General features: G+C 35.9%; 1 protein-coding gene across 7 annotated transcripts in view; it reads right to left on the bottom strand.

The window, feature by feature from the left end:
- The window catches only part of LOC106661160 (aryl hydrocarbon receptor nuclear translocator homolog), a 119,159-nt gene that overhangs the window by 82,057 nt on the left and 11,607 nt on the right, over positions 1–25,495 (bottom strand). For 2 of the 7 annotated variants that reach the window (XM_014384395.2, XM_024230159.1), the window contains exon 1: positions 23,057–23,232. The exons of 2 other annotated variants lie outside the window; for them this stretch is intronic. In XM_014384395.2, coding sequence (XP_014239881.1) covers positions 23,057–23,151 — 95 coding nt within the window. In that variant the 5' untranslated portion in view covers positions 23,152–23,232. Of the gene's footprint in view, positions 1–23,056; positions 23,235–25,495 lie in introns of those variants that run through there. 3 more of the 7 variants (XM_014384394.2, XM_014384393.2, XM_014384398.2) reach the window with 3 other exon arrangements.

Below are 25,495 nucleotides of genomic sequence, written 5' to 3' on the forward strand. Positions count from 1 at the left end.
GACTGAGTTCACCTTACTCTACAATAGAAAGAGTTATTTGGTTCTTTTGAAAAACAGAGCTTCATACTAGAAGACCAGACAGGGACGAGAGAGACAATAGATTCATCCGTCATCAGGCTCTATGAAACAGCAACATTACGGGAAATGACATAGGAAATCTGGTAAGACAAGTCCGAAATGTTTCGATTTCCTCCAGGTCTGTAAGAAGAAGGGTCAATGAAAATAACCTCAGGGCCCGCATCCGGCTAGTGAACCTCTTTTACCACAGCTCAGAAAACGGCCAGGCTTCAATTCGCACGGGAACATGCGAATTGGACATTGGAAGATTGGGGACGAGTTCTCTTTACAGATGAGGTGCGAATCCTAAGGGGATTCTTAACAGGGCACTGCAAACTAAACGGACATTTAAAGAAGATTGATATAATTCAAAACGGCACATGCATATTCTGCAAAGAAGCAGAGTTAACACCAACACACTTATTAACAAACTGTGGTACAACACTTGCCTGAAGGAGAAAGTGTTTTGGGATGTACAATGTGACTGTAAAAGAAATTCAATCACTGAAACCCGGCCGACTAATCAAGCTCCTTGATGAAAAAGAACTCACCGGTGTGCTATAGGCACAGAACGAGGGATACAGCTCTTGAAGGTCACAGTATATTACACCCCGACTAATATATTTAATCTCTACAGTGAGGTGTGAGTTGGTCTCAAATCTTCAGATGGGCGTAATTTAACGTAGACGCTCAGGAGAAAGATACCTCTCATGCTGTATGGTTCCTCAGGTAGCATTCGACGGTGGGTCATTAACGTGCGGTGGCATTTCCTTGGACGCCCGTACCGAATTGGTTGTTGTGCGGGGAAGTCTTCACAGAGCTGCTACAAACATCGAAGAACATAGTGCCATATTGGTGAGAGAATTCTTGCTAAGGCAGGATATTGCCAGGCCCATAGAGCACGTATAGTGGATGACTACCTGAATGAGGGTGAAATTGAGTGATTGGTATGGCCAGAACCAAGTCCAGATTTGAACTGAATCAAATATTTGTATGAGGTTTTGATACATTTTGTTCCTAACCATTTTGTTCACATATTTCATCAAATAAAGTGAAGCACAAAAGCTCAAAAGCTTTATTTTAAAACATCATTTAACAAAGAAAACACTCCACCCCTTCCTTCTCAACATATTCAATCCAAAGCTGTTCCTCTTTTGAAGGCGCCGACTTTGCCATTAGCATCGAAAGTTTTGATACTCTTCCCTTGCAAAGAAAGACGTCTCAACGGTTTTCATGAAAAAATCTGATAAATACGACAGTATACATAGCCATTCGTCATCATTGAAAACGTTGACCAACCAATTTGACATCGTGGTCCATCAACAGAGATAATACTTCAGAACGAAATTACGGTTTATGCTTGTTTAATTAAATTTATTTTGTATATATAATTTCTACCGTTTTACTTTATGCAATATAAATAAACCAATAAATTAATTCAACCAGAATTGTATTATATTATATACAAGAGGGACCTGTTTCAAAATTAATGAATTTGAATTTTGTTGAGAATTTGGTAGAGAGTTTTGCTGATCAAACGCCATCATAATAAATCTAGAAAAATGATTTCATAGTTGGTTAACATAAAAACAAAACTGTTCTACGAATACGACGCAGAATATTCTAATTTGGTATGATTTAAACAGATAAATCAACAAAATACTGCTTTTTTTGCATATGTTAATAAACATACTGTAAGCAAAGTGGGTGAGAAAATGGTCAAAACTCGGATTTTGACCTCATTCTCGTGATTAGCGTTATAAAACCCTTAGATGCCGACTTTTGCGGAAATCGGTGCAAAATTAATATTTTGAATCATAATTTCGACGACCTGTCTGCCTGACTGATATTTCTAGTGCAAGCTCTAACATTATTTTTCTCAAAAGCTAGTGGAGTGATTTTCATGGTCGATATTTCATTTCAAATAAATTATCAAGTGCATTTTATAGTATTGTATCAAACCCATTAAATTTCGTGATCCGATTGACCAAATAACTTCTTTCAGTTAATTAATGTAAGGTATTGGTCGAGGTAAAAAAAAACAGTGTCACGAGCGGGATTCGAACCCAAGACCTTCGGTTAGATACGCCGTACTCTACCACTTGAGCTATCGTAACTTCGATCCACAATGACACCAACTTCCCATCTAAACCAGCCTTTCGAATTTTCCCTCCTTTTTGCCATTTTTGAAATGTCGTGTAATTTATATGATTGTCGGCGACAAATGAAATGGCCACGGAGAGCTTTATTGAAGATATACTTCATTTTACTTATTAAATCCATTAGATTTCGTCCCGGTCCGATTGACCAAATAAATTCTTTCAATTAATTAATCTTTATGTAAGGTTGGATTTGAAAAATGGCAAAAAGGATGGAAAATTCAAAAGGTGGATTTGAGGTGGGAAGTTGGTGTCCGAGTGGATCGAAGTCACGATATCTCAAGTGGTAGAGCAGCGGGTATTTAGCCGAAGGTCGTGGGTTCGAATCCCGCTCGTGCACTGGCTTTTTTATTTCAACCAATACCTTACATAAAGATTAATTAATTGTATCAAACATTAAAATCGGACTATTAACTCCATTAAAAAAACGAGGTTAATTTTTGATAAAAGTTTTGCTATTTTCTGTATATTCTTATAGAAATATTTTATATATTTTAATGATATACACTTCCTTAAAAAGCTACGTTCCTCTTCTTTCAAATGGTATGTTTGACGTTAAAATCCTTTTGGCCGTTTTTGTATTATAGCCTTTTCACTCAGATATTTCAATAACTACTTCTCAAAAATCGGAAAAATTTTAGGGGTCAAAAAATAGATAAATTTAAATTAAAACAAAAATTCATATTTAGGGGTCGCTAGAGATGATTAAACGAAAGTTCCTATTAGTTTCATGAAAATATTTTATAACCTAGTTTACTTTAAAATATTTGGGTTTTAAAATTTTTTTGGTTATTGATAAACTTTGATAGCTTTTACTATAATTTTATTGCAATATACATAAAATCTGCTGCAAAATGATATATTAAGACCTCTAGAGGTGCTCAAACGAAATTTCATATTAGTCGCACGAAATTTTTTATGACCTAGTTTACTTTAAAATATTTGGTTTTCAGAAATTTTTTGGTTATTGAGAAACTTTGATAGCTATAATAACTGCTGTAAAATATATATTCACATAATCCACTATATTTCGTGGTCCGATTGACCAAATAACATGTTTCAATTAATTAATCTTTTTATGTAAGGTATTGGTTGAATGGAAAAGTTCAAAAAGTGTCAAGAGCTAATTTTTCATTTCAACCAATACCTTATATATTCACATAGTTGACTGGAACTAGTAGAACGGCGAAATAAAAATATTAAAAAAGTAAAAGTTTAAACTAAAAAAAAAAAAACTAGGGTGTATTCACAAGAAGTGGCGGATCCTATATTTTGGAGTGTAGAATAGCCAAAAACAAGTTTGGTCCAAATCCGTGGCCCACCAACCTGGTATATTATATGTACTTATACCTAATACTTCGAATGAATTTGTAAACAATCACGACTACTCTTAGGATTCTTTTATTTGCCATCTTCAGTTACTCACAACGAAACTGAATGTGTCACCATGCAATTATTGCACGATTATGTAAGGCATATTAGCGTCGCAAGGTGTTTGTTATGTTGATATATGCTGAGCGGGGGAGGACGGGGTTCCTCTCTATACACAAGGGCTCTCCTCTAAATGTATTAGGGGAATCCGTTATGGATTTACCTGCTTAGTGCCGTCTGTTGATAGTGGGATTAATTAATGAGAGGTGTTAAACACGTACCGTATCTGCCTCATGGGCTTTATCCGTCCGTATTGGTGAGGTAATCCCTGCCGCAACATCCATCAACGCGTTTTGACTGGGTTTTTAACGTATTTACTCACAATATTGATCTCGTTCACGGAAAAAGTTGGCGGATTTGTCTCGATTAAATTGAATATATTTATCTGAGGCCCACCAAAGACAAACAACAACGACAAACCAAGTGGTTTTTTTACATGTAATAATCCGTAAATTGACTGGAAAAATATCTCACACGAAATATTTTAGTTTGTTCTTTGCTCGCTTCTGATCATTGAATGAATGAATGGCAGGAATGATATTGGAAAGCTAAGTAATTTGAGTATGCACTGAGAAGCGTGGTCACCCTCCTTTTTTAAGTAAATACTTGCAATCGTTATAATTTTTTTGTTTACTGGATATTTTTAATGAAAAATATAAGGTAGCNGATAGCTCAAGTGGTAGAGCAGCGGCGTATTTAGCCGAAGGTCGTGGGTTCGAATCCCGCTCGTGACACTGACTTTTTCATCTCAACCAATATCTTACTTAAAGATTAATTAATCGTCAATCGGACCAAGAAACCCAATCGATTACCAGAAAGGTTACTCTGCAAACAATGAAGAAATTATTCAATTCAATACAGAGTATTTCCTTCTCTTGCGTTGATCACCGCTTGCATTCGACGTGGCATCGATTTTATGAGGTTTTGAATATTTCCATACTCCTCCAACAGCGCCATCGCATTACCTGCAAATTCTCTTGCATCACTGGGCGATTTTTACCATCTTTGACAACTCGTCCCAAAGGTGCTCGATATGGTATAAGTCGGGAGTACATGCTGTCTATTCCAAACATTGAATTGGAGCCCGTTCCAAACAGTCACGAACGATCCAAGCTGTTTGGGGGCCTTGCATTGTCAGGCATAAAAAATAAAATCGTCGCCAGTCACTGGACGGAACTTCTTCTGATTACACATCTTCCATGTATCGCGCAGCTGTTAGGGAACCCTCGTTGAAGATCAAGCCTGTGCGACCTTCCATAGAAATGCCTGCCCAAAATATAACACCACCACCTCCAGAGCTTCTCCGGAGTGAAAATGTTGCGAGCATAGCTCTCCTGTTCCTCCCCAAACCCTCTCTCGGCCGTCAGATGACGTCAAACAAAACCTTGACTCATCCGAAAACAAGATGTTAGTCCAATATTGCTCAGACCAATTGATGCGATTTCTTGAGAAACATAACCGAGCTGTTCTGTGCTTTGTTCAGAAGTTCTGGACCAATGGAAGGCCTTCTCGTACGTATTCCGGCTTCTGAAAGTCTTCGTCTTACAGTGCGTAAACTGACATTGACATTGCTAACTCGTTTAAATCGTACCGTCCATTCAGGTGGTGGGATATTCCTCTATCACTTTTTACACCTACTATTTAAACTGACTTACTTGAGGTTCGATGGGGTACTCAACAATATTCCTCCATCGAACTTTATACCTATTAAATACTAACCTAATTGAGGGTCGATGTGGTACTTAATATTCCGCCATCTGCCTTTTCACACTACACATTCCCGCTAATAAATACACCCACTCTCAACACGCACAAGGGACACAAAACTATCAGTATGCAATAAAACAACCCTGTTTTCTTCTATTCTTATGAAGTCCAGATACTTGCAGCCGTGCTCAAGCACCTTCTCATATACACATGCTCTCTATATGGAGCCAAGAATTCCTACCCATCAATTAGTGCGACACATCGAGCAACCCTTCTCTGCATGCCGGACCCGGACGCAGACTTTGGCCCAAAAGTGACTTTGTGTCAATCGCGCATGGCTTAATTGAGTGAGGATGACCCCGTCAGATCCTCCGAGGTCCACCTATCGACACTTGATTCGCGAAAGCTTATCTGCCCAGCAACGCTGAAATTTTCTTTTAATCATGGTTTTTATTGTATTTTTAACATCCTAGATTGTTAAGTTCAGAAATACTGAATTAATTTGCATTATTTTTACTTAATTTCTTTTGGCTATGTCCGCCGATTCGTGCTGTTTATTTTCGCACAAGCATTGCGTTTTTCATATTCAGTGGGCACCTTGGAAATTAGAGTTAAGAATAATCCACCGACATACTTGATGATAGAATGAAATGATCGACCAAAACATGATCGAATGATCAACGTTCACAAACTTTTAAACAAAGCTTAACACCTTCCCTCTTCCCCCATTGCGTGTATGATGTACACTGTAGTGATTTGTCATATTGTATGATTCTTGGTCGTCCTTCTCAAAAAGGAAAGTAACATATGAATTCTCCAATTTTTTTATGACTACGTACAAAGCAAGAAAGCGAGGATTTATCGCCAAGTCTGTTATCCGGGGGGGGGGGGGCTTTTCTCCAGAATCAGCCCACGTTTTCGTGAGATCTGTTCGAGTAACGCCCAGAATCCTGAGACTTTCGACTGTGCCGTGATCTCGATCGCTCCCCTTTCCATTTTGTGATAAGAATACGGGCCAGTTCGCCTAAAAGGTTCCGCTGTCTTTTCTATATTATCGGGAGACTTCAAAACTAATTGTAACCCTTAATCAAGTTCTTTTCTTGTTTGCGCATTCCTGGAGAGTGCATCATCGCGGGGGTGATAGGGATGGCGTAACCCCGACTCGTCCCAACAAAGAAAAAACGCGAGAATAAGCCGACTCAGAGGTCGTCAGCCATAATCAAACCGCTGAATCAACTTCACTACGTTCCATTTAATGAAACATTACTGTTTATTTATTTAATCGCAGATTACAAAAAAATACCGCTTACACTGTCTTCATAATGTGACAACAAAGCGTAATGGTTGTGGGCGATTTTTTAAATTATCGCCTCATTTTATCAGGTTTAAAAGACAAAAAAGGAATAAGAACATGCCCTTTTCACTAATTGCAAACACACCTAAACAATGGCTAGACGTGAATCTAAAAGCGAATGGAATTCTATGGAATCCCTGGCAGAAGTCAGTGACACCAATGCCTGATTCTGACATAGGTCCTTGGCCAAAACGGCAATGATGGTGTATATACCGGCTAATAAGAATTCTCTAGGCGCCGAATTCTCTTGTGGCCTAGCACCTTGCCACAATGTGGTTACATGCAAAAATGGATCCTTAATGAGTCCAAAAGCTGGTGAGGCACACCCCAGGCATGAGGCGAAAGATTACGCTATCCGCAAGGCTTACAAAGGAATTACTGGAAGATAACCGCAACAGAAAGAAGATTCTGGTTGGATTCCTCACAGGGCACTGCCGCCTAAGAAGGATATGCACCAGATAGTACAGACAGCAGAAACACTGTGCAGATTGCCAGGAAGAAGAGATCGCGGAACACGTTTTATGTCTTTTGAAGGTCTAGGTAGGTACAGATTCTTCCAACTGGGAGAGGAAAAACCGCAAGCGCGACTACACTAAGGAACCGCTAGTAAACTAAAGTGGACGATTATCTACCTGAAGCTGTCCCATGAGTTATAAAAATAAAGAAGCAAATAGATCTAGACAGGTCGAGGTGTATAAGGCCCTGTGGCCACCTCTTTCATCCCTATCCCTATTGAAGTAGAAAGAATGAACAATATTATGTACTATTAGTAATTGTTTTGTTTGCATAAACAATGGAAAAAAACTAGCAACATTTTATTTATCTGGCTTTTTTACAGATGACTCTAGAACCTAGGGTACCGGTGAGGAGCTTTCTGTGGAAATAAACCAGGGACTGGTGTTCATACAACCTTTGACAATATGCCACTGTCTTACAGAAGGAGGTAATATATATACAGTCAATAAACAAAACAGCGGCCGGAGCGGATTCGGTAGTTCAGACACAGAAAGGAGACTACTTCTTCGTCGGTAGTAAAGTCCAAAGCTATTTGGGTTTGAACAACAGCAAAATTACTCTTGTCTTTGTACTGGGCAAACAGGATGCAACGAGAAGGACGATAAATTGGCCAAGGAAAGTTCGATGAGCACACCTACCGGCCTGAACCCTTTTGCGGCATATCAAATTGCCAAAAAAGCAGATTCTTCCGCCAACGGGTTGAGAACAAGTCCTTCCTCAGTTCAATGGGATTGAATACAAGGTCAGAAGGATGCAAAAAAGTTCATACCATAGCAGAAAACATAGAACTACAAAACCTAAGACGTGTTAGGACTAGAAAGATAATATGACCGTAGTCCCTGGAGACATACGGACTCCGAACAGCAGAAACTGTACAGATAATGCCAGGAAGGAGAAAGAGTGGAATATGTCCTATTTGTGCATAGGCCTGGATGATAAACCAGGGAGCCCTTAACATAGTGTTAGGATTTGGTCAGAAGCCTCTAGATAAAAATGGAGATTGCAAGATAGACCAATATTAATAGACCACGGCAAAGGTCGTAAAGGTGCCGTCTCTGGCCTTAACCTTAACCTTTCCTAAAGACAGTAGTTGGTACAATTGGAAAACTTTTTTCGTCGTTTCGGAACATTTTCGTCTGGCTATCCTCGCTGTTTCGGTCTGTCAGATACGTTACTATCATAGAACTGAGGTCGAAAGGAAAAGAGAAATTAAGAATTCGAAGTGCTATCTTAGAACAATGCTGAGCATGAAAACTAAAAATAAATAAATTTAAAAAAATAAAATAAAAAACTGTAAGGTTCACAATAAAAAAAGAAGAAATTTTCACTGCAGACTCCGGAAGCATATAGACTCGAAACAACAGAAACAAGCCTGTGCTTGTGACGGGAAGAGGAAGAAACTGAGGAACGTGTTGATGCGAAGTCCTGTGCCGGCTGAGATTCCTGCTCCTGGGATAGAAAAAGCCTAGACCTGAAGGACAAGGAAACCCTGTAAAACTTAAATAAACTTTGGAATCTGATAAAAAGCAGTAAACGTACAGGAAGCGTGAAATGATACTGGATATTGTACTATAGTCCAATATTGATCGCGATGGGTAAGATGGTAAAGAGCAACTTCCAAACCTTAGCCTAAAACTTATATGGCTTTTATAAAAAATATTTGCCACGAGGAACAAGAAATTATTCGAAAACCTATAAATAATTCCTGGATTCGTTGGCACATATGTGTATATGTGCCAACGAGTCCAGGACGTCTACTACCTTACTAGCACAATAACACAGATCTTTCCGTCGTCTATTTCCTTCAACGAGAGTTGTTTCAACATGCCCAATGGAACTGAAAATGTGATGGCCTCAACACGGCCACCAACTAGTACTGTACGTTTTTCTACCTTCGGGACGTGGGAATGAGAAAGATTCAAACTTCGAAAACGCGCCCCATTATCAACCAATTATCTTGGCTTTCAAAACAACCCCTGTGATTATTCATTCCTTATTAAAGAGAATAATAAGCTAGCCTTTGCCCCCTGCCACCTTGCGCCTCCTCCCGCAATTCCCCGAGCTATAATTGGGATCGAGTTTTACCTACATTTTGAAGATAACTCACAGGGTTCAGCTGTTGAATAAACTAGTCAAAATTAACTTCACGCACTCTTCATTAATGCCACGAATGCGCCTCCACCCGGAGAAAGAAAAAAACGGTAACCGCGTGTGACAAATAATAATCTGGAGTGGAAGCAAATTAAAAACGTTGCTTATTTCCAGTGAACTTGAATTTAAGCTCTTTTGAAGTTCGGAAACCATAGCGTCCAGCGTCCCATGGGCGGTCACCTTAACCCCAATTACCTCTCCTTGCTCAAGCTGATTTCTTACGAGCCGTTTAATAACACGTGTATTACTTTCGCCGAGGGCTGTTAAATCTGTAGGGCACGAACACGCCAAGAAATGAAAGTAAAATTTAATAACAGTGCGTCTCATGTGTACAAGGCGTGCTAATGTTATTAACCAACTCCGTAGTATATCGATCAAGTTGCATTATATCTCAATTTTGGTTTAAATGTTAGAATGTCTCTCGTTTCGGACACTACATTCGCACAGACTCATTTAATCGGTTGGATTGGAGGCCATAGCAGAAAGGATCAACCAAAAAGTTTCCGTAGGTTACTTCCTCCATCCCTCAATGAGCCCAAAATGTGAAAAACACCCCGGGTGAGGGTTTGAATGAGTAAAATGTATGACGACGTTATGCTCATGCTGCATGATTTTGCAAAATTCGGAAATACCAGTAGCAATTCTGTTGAGGAATCTGTCCATAGATAAAGTTTAAAAATTGGCGAAAAATCACACGTTTTCTAGCCAAGTAAGAGAAAGGGTAGATTGTATTCAAACCTAAACAAACCAGAACTACACACAAAATATTTATTGAAAAACAAATGGAAAGGAAAAAATCCATTTGTGCTTACAAAGCAGAATTGCATTAAAGACAACAAACTTTTGATGCGGTTCTAAGTCTAAAAATAAAAGACCTATGTTCCATTAAATCAGAGTGGACTGGGAAAATTTAAACAAAAACAGTTTAAAAGCATTAGTTTGCTACTTTTTCTTCTGAACTAACGACTGATTTAAAAAAATAAATAGAGTATTCCTATTTATATTTTTATCAAAGTTACGTCGACAATTCATTGGCTCCCTATAGAGAGCATGTAGGTATGCCCAATTTGGAAATTGGGTTGGAGCACGTCAGGTAATATTGGGTCCCCTATTTCTATTTTTAGAGTTTTCTATGTAGTACTTTATAAATAACTCGTCTTGTGCCTCTTTGCGTAAATTGGGAATTTATTTATTAGTGTGAACGTGTGTGTTGTGAGAGGGCAGATGGCGGAATGTTGTGTACTGGAAATACCCTCAATTAGATTAGCTATACAGTATGAACCGAGGTTTGTTATATCCAGCATGAAGAGAATCTTTCTGATTCTGAAGAGAATCTTCGCTGATGAGAAGATCAGTGAGTTTTTGGGTCCCCTGTTCTGATTTTTGTAGGAAACAGGGCTGTTTTATTGTTTGTAGCACGTATGGATAACTTCATTGGTGAATATTTAGATTGAATGTATTTATTAGCGTGAATGTAGTTTCAAAGAGCCGATGGCGGAATATCGAGCACTTCACCAGAAAGAATGTATTTAAGAATGAATGCGAGTGCACCTGGCTTTAAAATCAGCATGCGCTGAAGCATAAATAACTTAGCTTTCGACAGCCTAGAAAGACTTCGGTGATTTAAGTCTCCCGATATGAGGATTGAGCTTGAGCTCATCAGAGATTCTTCGGGTTCCATGTTCTGATTTTGGAGGAATGAAAGCTGTTTTATTGCATATAGAAATTACATATATTGAAAAACAAATGGAAAGGAAAATAATTCCATTTCTGCTTACAAAGTTCGCAGAATTGTATTAAATATAACCAAGTTTGGATGCGGTAACCATCTTTCAAAAACCACAGAGGATTTTGTGACCATCATGTCTTGAGGGTGAATGTATTTACTGGCGTGAATGTGTAGTGTACGATACCCCCCCCCCATCGACCATCAATCAGGTTAGTATAACAGGTGTAAAGTCCACTACTCGACTACCCTACTACCCTAACTGAGTGAATGGTATGAAATTAAATAAGAATGTATTTAAGGTTGAATGAGAGTGTAAATGGATTTAGGAAATGATTAAGTTGGGGGCTGAAATGACCTAGCTCCTGGAGCCCCCAATCTCGGCGGCTGGACGGAAGAGACCAAGGTCTGACCCCGGACTGCCAACATCGGGGATGGATGATTATCCAGGCCTGCCGCTAACTTTTATAAATACCATAACTGGAATTGCAGGTGGACTGCAAGAAGTGATCGGCTCAACCCTGTACACGCGTGGGCAGATTTGAGCGTTTATAAATCAGATAACAAAACCACATGTGTTAATTATGGCAAAGGTCGATTATTTTATTATTTCCTAAACGTAAAACTGACGACATTCCATTGAAAATACTGCACAAAAAAAGAAAAAGGTTATAATTTATCCCAGTTACCAAAGAAATAAACTAAACATGCATTCATAATATTTGAAACAATTGTTTCTTTCAAACCCAACGAGATTGTTTACAAACCGAAGGATTGCGAATTTCAATTAAAGGTTTGTTTGACAAACACATTTTTATGAACAAGGTTTGTTTTTGAATAGAAAAAAAACAAACAATAATTGTGGCTTTTAATATTAATATGAGTATAACTTTCCGTTGATGCTGTTAAACTGTAAAATTTTGTTTTTATCATGGCAACCTCACGCTGCCACTCTTGCCTCATGAAGTGACGATTGGGGATTTGTGGATTCATAGGTCAATTTAAAGATTTTTTGACAAAATTAAATATCTGATATGACTAAAACTATCTCTGAATCTGTGATTTATCAGAGAAAATTCTTTTAAAAAAAATTTAACATGATTATTGAAGATGAAACGAAATAAGTAATACCTGAACGACTATGTTGTAAAAATGGCCCAAAGGTGGGAAATGGCATGGGTATAGTAATAATGGGACCTAACTGTGAGCACCACCATCTTTGAAGCCACAGAAAAAACTGCTCGTGAAAAAAATACGAAACATCTCATGGGTGCATCAACAATAATATATGATAGCCAGATAGCTCTCAAAACCCAAGATTATCTCACACCTTGCCTGTAGCTTAATTAAAACTGGGATCTACAAATAGCCTAATGCTAAGGTAAGACCCAGGTCATGGAATAATTTCAGACAACCGGGCAGATTTAGTAGCTAGAAAGGAAGATATTGTTTGATAGTTAGTTCTGGTCTGCCTACCTTTCTTCTTATTGGTTCAGACGAGTTTCGGCATTTCGCCATCTTCAGTATAAGGGTGAACGCTCATAGCTAACTATCAAACAATTTTATCATCCGGCAGACCACATGAAGAAATCTCACAATTTGAAAAGAGAGTTTCGGAACTTCACATAAGCTATTACTTATGTATAATTACCATCCGATGATGGTCCTAAGAACGAAACATGCTGTGAAGAAGTAATATAAAAGGTTGAGGGAGGATACGTTCACTTATTTCGCCCTGCCAATACAACTGTAGTCACATATAAAACTGGGACATTGGGTAAATAAATAACACAACAAAAACTGGGAACGTCCAGGCAGCAAGAAAAAAAAAGACTACAGTGACTTCTGTCCGCTAATCCACGTGTACGTCAAACGCGAACATTTGACGTCCGCGTAGGTGGTGATGATGGTATTAGGGTGTACAGGTACATCAGCAGTGTAAATGATATAAACGCTATAAAAAGAATGCTCCATTGTGGGACGCCGGGTCGTATTTCGTATGACTTCCAAGAACTCCTGAAGCACCAGTCGGTCAGATAGGATATCAGAATAAGGAGTGGGTCGGAAGCGTTTAAGTTTATAAAGCCTGTGCTACATCCAGGATCGCACCCAAGCAGTACATTTTATTCTCTAGAGCAGAGAAGATATCGCTAATTCTGAAATCTTTTTGGATCGTGAAATGATGAGGGAGGAAGCCGAATTGATGAGACGGAATGATTTTATGAGTATCCTAGAGTGGACATTACGCGTTTTAAAAGTTTCAAGCATTTGGGAATTGAAGGAAGAAGGTTGATGTTCTATAAGAGGATATGCGGTTGGTAGGTTTCTGAGTTAGGTATGAGAATAACGAGGGAATATTTACATAAGAAAGTTAAGTCGGTGACTCCTAAGACGGCATTATATACTGCGGTTAAGAAAACTATGTCCTTTTGTGGGAGGTTTCGGAGCATGGTGGAGGTAATTAGACCATGCCCAGGGTATTAGCGAATTCCGAACGATGGAAAGGGTTGAGAAGGAGATGAAGAGAAAGTGGTATACTAGCTGGATTTGATTGTATAGCTTCATTTAGAACCTCATCATGTTCATTGGTAACACAATATTATATTTAAGGAAGGCATGCACGTGCGGGTCTTTTTATAGTGCGAACCATCCCAATTCTGGTTTACCTTTTCAAAATGTTTAAAGTTCAACAATAAAAACAAACCGCATAAGATCACGTTATAAACTCTGTGTACAATAATATTTGCTACACTCGTATTGAACCAGATCTCTTCAATCCTTGTAAATCCCAATAGTAATTTTTTTTACAAAGGATTTGATTTTATTCAACAGATTACTATGAAATAAAGATCAACTGTTTTTAAAACATCCATTCAAAAAAGTCTTCATTTTGGCATCGGACACATTTTGGTTGATCTCAGTTGTTTTCTTCTTTAATAATGACAAAATGAAAAAGTTTTTGTTTTGTTACGTCAATAAACATAAAATTTGCAATTACGTTTGATACGTTTCGCTCGTAGATTGGTAAGTTAAGTGTGTTGAAATTTCCGTGTATATTCAAGCAGCGTGACATTTAAAGCTTCAAACTTCAAAAAAAGCGTAAAAGCTGCACAGTAAGAAATTGAAACCTTAAGAGCCCGTTGCTCCAATCACAGTTTAAACTGGGTTCACAGGAGCCATAATTTGAACCAAGTTCAGAAAAGAAGTTAGCAAGAGAATCTAGTTTAACTTGAAGTTAGTAGAATTGAGTTTAGTCTTTTCGTACTGTTATAACTAGCGATTATGAAATAAACGTCTGTTTACTCTGAACTCGGTTTAACACACGATCAAAGTTGAACTAGGTTCATCATTTGAACTCTGTTTAGTACTGAACTGAGTTTAAACCAAGTTGGCGCAACGGGCTCTTAATATTCAAGAAGTACAAGTTAAACGTTGAAAAAAAAAGTCAATTTCGACAGTTATTGGGTTGTTTCACACGAAATGTCCGATTCTATAGTATCAGATATTCAGAGAGGATGTAGCTGTTTACTGCTGTTTACTTCCAATGTTTACCTATTATAGTTAAGCAGTTATTATTAATCCCCCACTTCTGTTTATAATGATGAGCTCCCCAATCCATCACACACTTTTTATTATAACTCCAAATAGGAACATGGAAACGCGATTTTCGAGTAATATTCCTTTAGGTCAGCTGAGGCTGCAAGAAACATCAGTAAGGCATTTGGGGAAGGGAATGTAAATGAAAGGACCATTCCACGTAGGTTTGCTAAGTTTTCGGAATGGAATACCGAATTGGAAAACGAGCCCCGCGGAAGACCTCCAACTTTAATCGACAACGATGTACTTAAGCTTCAGGTGGAAGAAAAACATTATCAAACAGTCAGGAAGTGCAGCTACCTATCACGAATTTACATAGGAAAAGTCAAAGAGCTTGATCTATGGGTCTTCACGAGCTCACTAAGCGACAGCAGTTAAAACGCCTCGAGACTTGAAAGAATAATCACTTGCGATGAAAAATGGATGCGTACGCAATCAGCGTCGGTTAGGGTAGTGGATAAACATCGACGAAATACCAGGACATATGCCAAAACCAAATGGACACCCAAAAAAACTGATGGTGACCGAATGTTGGTCCAAGGGTGGAATTATTCGCTACTCCTTTTTGCCTAGAGGTGAGACCATTACCTGGACATCGTACTCCAAGGAAATTGACGAAATGCATACAAAATTACTCAAAAAAACAACCGGCATTGGTAAATCGGAAAGGTCCTATACTCCTCCACGGCGACGCCTCAATTTTGAAAACACTGTAAAAAAATTGAAAGAGCTTGGCTACGAAGTAGGCTTTAGGAATCCACCTTATTCTCCAGACTTGTCTCCAACAGATTTTCACCTGTTTAGAAACTTTGATTTCGGTTAGAATTCGGAGGAGGAAAAATTTTTGAAAATGACGATCAAGTCCTAAAAGCGTTTTCAGAATTTGTTTTATTTCAAAGCTCAGAATTCTTCAGTTCCTCAAAGTTGGTCACGCGTTGGGAAAAATGTGTAGAAGAAGATAAATACTTCGAATAAAAGGATTTTGTTTTCATATAGTAATTTTAGTTAATCAATTTTTATGTAAGGTGTTGGTTGAATTAAAAAAAGCCAGAACGAGCGGGATTCGAACCCACGACCTTCGGCTAAATACGCCGCTGCTCTACCACTTGAGCTATCGTGACTTCGATCCACTACGACAACAACTTCCCATCTAAACCCACCTTTAGAATATTCCCTCCTTTTTGCCATTTTTCAAATGTCGTGTAATCAGGATTCGATTCTCGGCGACAAATGACCTTACATAAAAATTAATTAATGGAAAGAAGTTGGGTGCTCAATCGGACCACGAAATATAATGGAGTTAACATGTAATTTTAGTAAAAAAAAACCTTTACCTTGGAAAGGGACATTTCATGTGAAATAACCCAATATAATATACGATAAGAGTAAGGTACAGATAATAACGAAAAAACGTGTAGTTTTGCCGTTACCGATCAATTTTGTATGCCTATTCTTTCCGTTTTGGACTGTCAGAAAACGAAAACGAACAAACTACACATCACACCGCAGGCCCCATGAAGAAATCTCTCATGCAAAAAAAACCACACATTCTGAAAAATTTCCCTAAGTGTCACAGGAATTGGCGGACGTCGATATAGACCGGTAAACCGGAGTGAAAGTGTGGAACCATTGTCCCGAAGGGCCCAAGGGATTTGACAAAATTTGTTTCAAAAACAGACAAAAGATGTGAATGAGGAAATTTTACCTGGAGAACAATCCCAATGGGGAAAAGGTCCCGTGAAACTCTACCAAGTCACAACGATTTAGGACGGTGTGTTTCATTGACAAGGGCACCAGGGGCTAAAAAGTTATCGGAGCAGGTTTTAAATAAAACAAATCCTGTAACGCTACACCGAATTGTTTTTGAGAATCCAGTGTGGCTGAAATAGACCAAAAATAAACCCCGAAAAAAAGTAAAAGGAAATTTGGACATTTTAATAATTTACTGTTTGATAGCTACCTATCTTTCAGGTGTAAGTTCAACTATTTTAATAATCTTTATCTTTTTATAAAAAATCTAAATTGACCACATTCACTTATTTTACAGAGTTACTTTGTCAATTATCCTCTCATATTAACCTAATCGACTGTTTCGTCTTATTTCCATCCTGGATTCTTTTTATTAAAAATCAAATTAATTTAAACACTAGCAAGGGTTGGGATACGGACGCGGTACCACCGCTGTAATGAACTTTTTTAGAGATACTAGGTCGAAAACTGATAGACATGAGTCCGAGCGTTCTTGCCAATGGGCCCTAAACATAGCATAAAAAATTACATAATTTAAAAAAATATAATTTTATTCCTTTGTTATTCATCTGTTTCAAGATTATTATATATCAGTTGATAATTTTTTTTTACTTAGGATAATAAAATAATAAGAGTGATTTATTAAATGAGATTGTAGATAAAAAGTTACAACCAAAAGAAGCTTCCAGTAAAGTAGGCCAATAAAATTATTTTCATGACGAAATTCGGATTCGTTTCCAGGAAACTTTAAGGCCCTTGAATAAGGATTTTTGTACCAGACAAAAAATATACATTTTTGGACTGGTTGTGCCAGGGGGGCAATTTTTATCCTCCGATGTCCCAGGGTTTCACTTAAAAATTCGTAACTCCTCTGGATTTTATAAAAATTTAAATTTAATACCATGCTTGGAAAGCGCAACTTTTCCACTTGAACCTATGTAAACAAGGTTTAGATTTTATGCCATTATAAGTGAGAAAATCAAGATAAAATTATTAAAAAACTCTGTGCTTTCCTGACTATGGGCCTTGAGAATCAAGAAAAAATTAAGTAATTTTATTTTTAAAATATATTTTTTCCCTTTGTTTTGCATGTATTTCTTCTGCTAGGTTGATTCGTATTAAATGAGGTTAAATATATGAAAATGGCGAAGGATTTGAGATAATAAATATTTTTTCTGACTTTGTTATGCATCTATTTCATTTTTATTTTATATCAACTGATTATTATTTTAACTAGTATGAGAAAATAATATTCTGGATCATATAAAATAACATTAAGTGTACAAAAAGTTTCAAAAACGATGAGACCATTTCAGTAAAGTTTTGAGTATATGTTCATTATTAGTGAGAAAAATAAGGAGGAAATCAACAAAAACTCCGGTGCTTTCTTGATTATGGGTGCTGGGAGGCGAGAACAATAATTTAAGTTTTTTTTTTTGTTTTTTTTTTTTAATTCTGCCTTAGTTTCGCATGTATTTCAAGGTTAGTGTATATCAGCCGATTTTTTTTAACCTAGGTTACAAGGATAGTATGCATGGTCATATTAAATGAGGTTAAATATATAAAAAGCTTCAAAATTTAAAAGACGCTTTCCGTAAATTATGCACAAAATTTATTTTTATGAAAACAAAAAAACTTTTCAGATTCATTTTAAGCGCCTTTTTTTACGAGGGTTCGCAACAGCAGGGGGGGTCTATAAACCCTCGGGGTGCCGGTGTTTTTGAAAAAAATCCCATTTGTAAGTACGTCGGATTCGAATGCAGGGCCGCTGGATTCGAACCCGGGGTCTTCACTTCAGAGTGAGCGCCGTGTCAACGCCTAACCGTTGCGGCCACCGACGCCGCACTAACGCAATCGTTATCAGACGTAAAGGTTTAACAGTACAATTAGAAAATCAGAATTAGTAGAAACTCAGCACTTGGTGTTGACAATAAATTATTATTATATAAAGTACTAGTAAGACCTGGACTGCTATACGCAGCCGCCGCGTTGAGTTTTAACTCTCACACAAACTTTAAAAACTTTCAAAGAGTGCAGAACGAATTTCTAAGATTTGCTATTGATGCAACAAACTGCATAAAGTCACAAATATGCCCTAAATTAAAGATTATATAATATACTCTGTACACGACTTCTTTATGAAGATTGCGCTCAGCGAAAATATTGAAATAAGAACAATAGGGCAGTATAATGTACACATGTATTATAAACATAAAAGAATGAAAAATAATGTAAGCGCTGTGATAATAAGTGTTCGTTAGTGATGGGTGTTTTCAGTACATTTTCCCAACAAAACCGAAATTCATTTAGTTTAAGTATATGTATAAGTATGTATACGTAAGTGTGAGGTGACGTTTTAAACTGGTACTCCGAGCAAATATGTAAATTTTATATATCCACATAAAATAAATGTATAATTTAAGGGATTTAAATTGTACTGAAAACAACTTGGAATTATTCTGTTTTTGATATAAATAAAACTTTTTTTTACCTACTTTACTAAGAACGTATAAACATTTTTAACGTTTTACAAATCTAACCTCATTTTATAGGATCCTGTGTATTATTTTCCTATCCTAGACCAAAAAAGAAAAACTCGTCTGATATGTAATAACCATTAAATCATACGTACAACAAAGGTAGAAAAATATATTTTTTAAATCCTCCTGGCAAATCCAGCCCAAAAATGTCTTCTCTTTCCTTTGCTATAATTCATATTCAAGGGTTTTTAAGGGTGCTTAAAAAAATCCATTTTTTGTATCCTAAAAACATTTGTTTGGTCTACTTTATTAAAAGCATTCTTATAATTTTTGTAAATTTTTATATATCACTGATAAAAAAATTTGTATTTTACGGGTTTAAAGGAGGCGTTCAATAAATTAGAATTGTTGTTTCTTTTTTGTTTTTACATAAAAATAAATTTTTTAAATGCACCTGGCAAATCCAACCCAAAAATTTATATTTTTCTTTGGTGTAAAAATTCGTATTTAAGGGATTTGTAAGATAAAACTAAATGTTTTTGTTGCTTTTCTAAAAATAGTTGTTTGGCCTACTTTATTGAAAGCGTGTTATAATTTTTTTAGCTTTTTTATATATTTAACCTCATTTACTACGATCCTATATATTATTTTCCTATCCTAGACTAAAAAAGAAAAAATCGGCTGATATGTAATAACCATTAAATCATACGTACAACAAAGGTAGAAAAATATATTTTTTAAATTCTCCTGGCAAATCCAGCCCAAAAATATCTCTCTTTCGTTTGCTATAAAAATTCGTATTCAAGGGTTTTTAAGGGTGCTCAAAACAAATCCAAAATGTTTTTTTGTTGTATTCTTAAAAACATTTATTTGGCCTACATTACTGAAAGCATTCTTATAATTTTTGTAGATGTTTATATATCATTGATAAAAAATTCGTACTTTAGGGCTTTAAAGAAGGCGTAGGGGACCGCGGTAGCCGAGTGGTTAGCATGAGAGACTCTCACGCCGCGGTCGTGGGTTCGATTCCCACCGTTGCCCCTGGCCCTTTTTTCCCAATAACCCCCCAAATTTGAACACACATATACGAATTTGTCACATGGCTAATATGCATAGTTCATAACGCAAAAAAAAAAAAAAAGGCGTAAAATGAAATAAAATTTTTGTTTCTTTTTTGTTTTTACGAAAACTAATTTTTTTACATCCACCTGGCAAATCCAGCACAAAAATTTATATTTTTCTTTGGTGTAAAAATTCGTATTTAAGGGAATTGTAAGGGTACTTAAAACGAATCCGAAATGTTTTTGTTGCTTTTCTAAAAATAGTTGTTTGGCCTACTTTACTGAAAGCGTCTTATAACTTTTATAGCTTTTTATACATCTAACCTTATTTCATACGATCTTGTAAATAATTTGCCTATCCTAGATTAAAAAAGAAAATAAACATGGCTGATATACAGTAACCTTGACAAACATGCAGAACAAAGGCAGAAAAATATATTTTTGAAATAAAAGTACTTATTTTTTTCAGTTCCCAGGGCTCATAGTGGAGAAAGCTCGCAGTTTCTGATAATGTCATCCTTTTTTTCTCAATTATATATTTTATAATTAATTTATTTTTAATAAGGGCATTAAATCTACGTTTTTTGGGATAGGCTGAAAGTAGAAACATTCGGCATTTCGGGACAAAACTCGCCCTCCTGGCAAATCCAGCCAAAAAATTTACAATTCTTCTTTGGTATAAAATTCGAATTTAAGGGATGCTCCAAATGAATCAGAAGGGTTGTTTCTGTTTTTTACACATTTTTTTAATCTACTAAATTTGAATATTCTTGCGGTAATTTTATCGTTTCTTTTTTTATATCTAATCTCATTTAATACGAACCTTATTATTATTTTGTTATCCTGTATAAAAAAGAATCGACTGATATAATAATATCCATGAAATACATGCATAGCAAAGGCAGAAAAATAAATTTTTAAAATTCTGTTAGAAAATCAAGCCCAAAACTGCCTCTTCTTTCGTCTGCTGTAAAAATTCGTATTTAAGGGGTTCGTAAGGGTGCTTAAAACGAATCCAAAATGTTTTTGGTGTTTTCTTTAAAATATTTGTTTGGTCTACTTTACTGAAAGCGCCTTATAATTTGTGTAGCTTTTTATATATCTTGGTATAAAAATTAGTATTTTAGGGTTTTAAGGGATGCTTTAAGTGAATCAGAAGTTTTTTTAATATATAGTCTACTCCATTTGAATACTCTTTGGGTAATTTTATCGTTACTTTTTTATATCTAATCTCATTTAATACGATCCTTCTTATTATTTTGTTATCCTGTGTAAAAAAGAATCGACTGATATATAATAAGCATAAATACATGCACAACAAAGGCAGGAAAATAAATTTTTTAAAACCTCCAGGCAAATCCAGCACAAAAGTTTATATTTTTTTCTTTGGTATAACTATTTGTATTTGAGAGCTTTAAGGAATGCTTAAAATGAATCCGAATTGTTTCTCTTTTTTTTACATTTTTTTGCCTACTGTGTTTGACAACTATCGGTAATTTTATCGTTACTTTTTATATATACAATCTCATTTAATACGACTCTTCTTAACATTTCATTATCCTGGATAAAAAAAATCGACTAACCATGAAATACATGCACAACAAAGGCAGAAAAATAATTTTTTTAAACCCTCCAGGCAAATCCAGCACAAAAGGTTGTATTTTTTCTTTGGTATAACAATTTATATTACTTAACGGCTTTAAGGGATGCTTGAAATGAATCCGAATTGTTTCTTTTTTTACATTTTTTTGCCTACTTTATTTGAAAACTATCGGTAATTTTATCGTTACTTTTTATTTATATAATCTCATTTATTACGACTCTTCTTAACATTTCATTATCCTGGATAAAAAAAAAACATCGACTAACCATGAAATACATGCGCAATTTAAAAAATGCATATTTTGAAAAAAAAAGAAGGTAAATGAGCTAATTATTTTCACGACTACTAGGATTGGCAAGAAGGTTCGGACACGTGTCTAATAGTTTTCGAACTAGTATCGCCCAAAAAAGGTTCACTGATATGTTCCAGCCAGTTTTTGAAAACAAAATTTTAAAAAAATGTAATTTTATTCTGTTACGTTTCATTTTTTATTGCGAAAACTACAGACATCTATTATATATTGTAATGAAAAGGTAATATTAAAATACATCACACACAAACGCAAAAAAAATTCAATGTGACAGAAAACGCCCCCTAAAATTATTGCTGTGTACAAACATAAAATGTTGACTACCAATGTTTCCTTTTAGTAATTACATAAATTGAAAATATCCCTTTTTATTGTAATTTTTTCTTCGGATGCAAAATTTGCATAAAAAAGGCTGCATTAAATGTAAAATTACTATAATGAGGGATATCATGTTTTTTTGTGGTTTTTTTAAATTCAAAAATTACACTTCGCGAGATACATGAAATACGTCCTCATACCCTGTAATTGTTCGATCCGCTTTATTTTTTATTTACGCTCGCTGAAAAACTCATGACATGAATTAAAAGAAAAACAGGATTTCTATTTTTACGGCCGATTAATATGAAAATTATTGAAGTTTCGATACAAGACGATTTCGACTAATGTAAAATATAATTTTCGACTTCGAACCTGACACATTTTAACCGGACACCGGACACTTATGCAGTTATGTTTCTTTATTTTGGACCAAAGCATCTGTACGCTAAGCAAACAACTTCAATTTCGACAGGTACAAACCGCAGTGGTCTCGATCTACGAAAGTTAAAGTTTGTTCTTGGAATATCTTTCGGTCAAAGTAAAACGTTCCATTTAGCAAACAATTAGTGAAAATTTGGGAAAAAACCTCATAAAGTAATCAAAGGATTTGTTGTGAAGATATGTTGTAATTATAACATTGAAACGTTTCCATTCTGCAAAAGAACACGTTGTTTCTTATATTTTGGAATTTTGCACAAAGGGCCAGAAGAAGAAAGGGTTGCATGTTGTTTTTCATATGGCTTTTTTCGAACTAGAAAATGATAATTGTACCCGAGCTGGCGGCGGGCTTAAAATCGAGCTGAAGAAATTAAAAAATGTGCCCAAAAATCAGCTTACCTTCGTCGCTTTGGCTGTGGGGGCGGCGAGAGGTAGATGGGTGGTGCCGCGGCGTACTGAGGGGGCGGGACGGAGTTGCCGGCGTACGTGTACATTTTTTGTACCTGTCCCGTTCAAAGGTACATGACAGTCCAGAGAGCACGACTGGCCGACTGAAGAGCAAACGGTAACGCCGGCTACGATCCTCAAACATTCCCCCACTCTGGGTTGAGCAGAAACCACCACCCCGTCCTCAGACTCGCCATCATTACTATTCCGCCTTCCAAAAACATCCTGGGACTTCTTGGAATACGGGCACCCAGACGTCAGCTAGTCTCGGCCCCCCGGCCTCTAAGTCCCTTTCGTCGTCTTTTATTTCTTCGGCGGAGCTCGAAACTGACCCTCAGCGACTCTCCTTCTTCGCCGTTTCTCCTATTGGATACCGAAGAAGGAAAGAAAACCTTTCACAGGATCCGCTCACGAATGGATTCCAGGCTGCCGTCGGGCACAATCACGAACCGAATCATTATTGCCGAATGTTCGATCAAAAAATCAAAAAAGATCATCTCCGTCTCTGTTCTAACGCCGGACCAGTTTCGGCACGCATTACTTATCGACGATTCGGCCAATTTATTCTTTCCAGAAGAAAAATGCATTACGGGGCCCAAACAAGGATTCGGGAACCAGGATTCGATAGAAAAAGATCAAATGGAAAAGTGAAAATAGTAAAAAATACATTCTCTACTTAAGTTGCAGAAGGTGTTAGTTAATTACTATTTTTCACCCGATGATTAATATTGAAATATATACATACGTTTATATTGTAAAATAGACAGAAAAAAAGATATTTTATGTAAGTTACAAAGACCAGGCCTTTTTTTCACTCCAAAATGAAGTACTAAGATGTGCTGCCTCACATATGGCAATTAATTAAAAATGAACGTCTCTTTTTCGAATCAAATAAACACTTTTTAAATTGATCCTTTCTTTAAGACATCAAAAAACCTAGAAGATAGTATGAAATTTAAGCTCACTAAGCCTAATTCCTACATTTCAAAAAAAAAAGACATTAAAATAAAAATTCAGCCATCGCTTTTTAATACTAAAGTAACCTTTTTTATATGAAATTACCCCTTTTAAATTTCAAATTAGAAGATAGTATTGAATAGAAGATTTTAAAGTAAAATCTCTGCATTTGAAAAAAAATTGAAATAAAAATAATTGGACTTTTAAAAGACCATATGAACATTAATTTTTAAAGTTAATTAAAATTAACTAATTAATATAATATAAAACATAAAAACAAATAATCCGTCTTTTAATAGGACATTTTTGTAAAAATATCAATTAGCTGTGTTCTTAAAAACCACAATTTCTCACATTTCTCAAATTAAAAGAAAAATCCTTTATTTTTATATTATGTTTTATATCATTTTAAATTTTAATTGTAATTAAATTTCATAAGGTTTTCAAGAACCCAATTATTCTATTTTTTTTTAAAATCTCAAATTAACAAAAGAATAATTTGTTTTCACATTTAACTTTATATCATTTTAAATTTTAATTTATTTTCGTATGATCTTCTATGAGCCCAGTTATTTTATATTAAACGATTTTTTCTCAAATATACAGAAAGTTTACTTTGCATTAGTATTTCATACCATCTCTTAAGTTTTTTTAATGCTTTGGAAAAAGAGTTAATTTGATGTTGAAAAGTGTTAATTTAAAGCTTAAAACGGCTAATTTGAAGTTATAAGGGTTAATTTTCACCATGGAAATGACAAGAAACTCCCCCTCCCCGCCAATTTTGATATCAATTATTTTTGTCAAGTTGTACAATTTATACGAAACGAAGAAAAACCATTGTAATAAAAGAGTCGACTAAAATTATTTCTTCCTATTATGTACTTTTTTAAAATTATTAATTGTACAATTATTGGACAAAATAATAGCCAATCTCGGTTTTTGTCTTAAACGGCCCATAGACGATCAATATTATTGCACAATATTTTGGGTTGTGCAGTTTAATTGATCGTGTGTAGACGATATTGAAAGTTTGTGCAATACATTGCATGATTGACGAAAAGTTGAAAATATATTGCACAACCTGGAAAATATTGCACCGTCTGTTGGCATTATTGCGCAATATCAGTCAGTTTGTGAAGTACAACAAGTAGTAACAAAATATTGCACAAACTTCAATATCGCCTTCAAACTATTCAAGTTCATTGCACAAACAAAATTTTGAACAATATTATTGAACGTTAAAGGGCAACCGTCAAATTATTGTGCAATCTATATTGTACAATAATATTGACCGTCTATGGGCCGCTTTAATCTCGTCCGCAACGCCATGCCTGTGAATTTAGTCCATTAAACCGAATCTAACTTTCTATTATTTTTTATATAATTTGTTGTTGCAAGGTGCCATCAGGCCAAATATCGGACGTTTCGATGGAC

Source organism: Cimex lectularius, unplaced genomic scaffold (genome assembly GCF_000648675.2).
Source record: "Cimex lectularius strain Harlan isolate CLEC.00 unplaced genomic scaffold, Clec_2.1 scaffold60, whole genome shotgun sequence".
Taxonomy (NCBI): Eukaryota; Metazoa; Arthropoda; class Insecta; order Hemiptera; family Cimicidae; genus Cimex; species Cimex lectularius.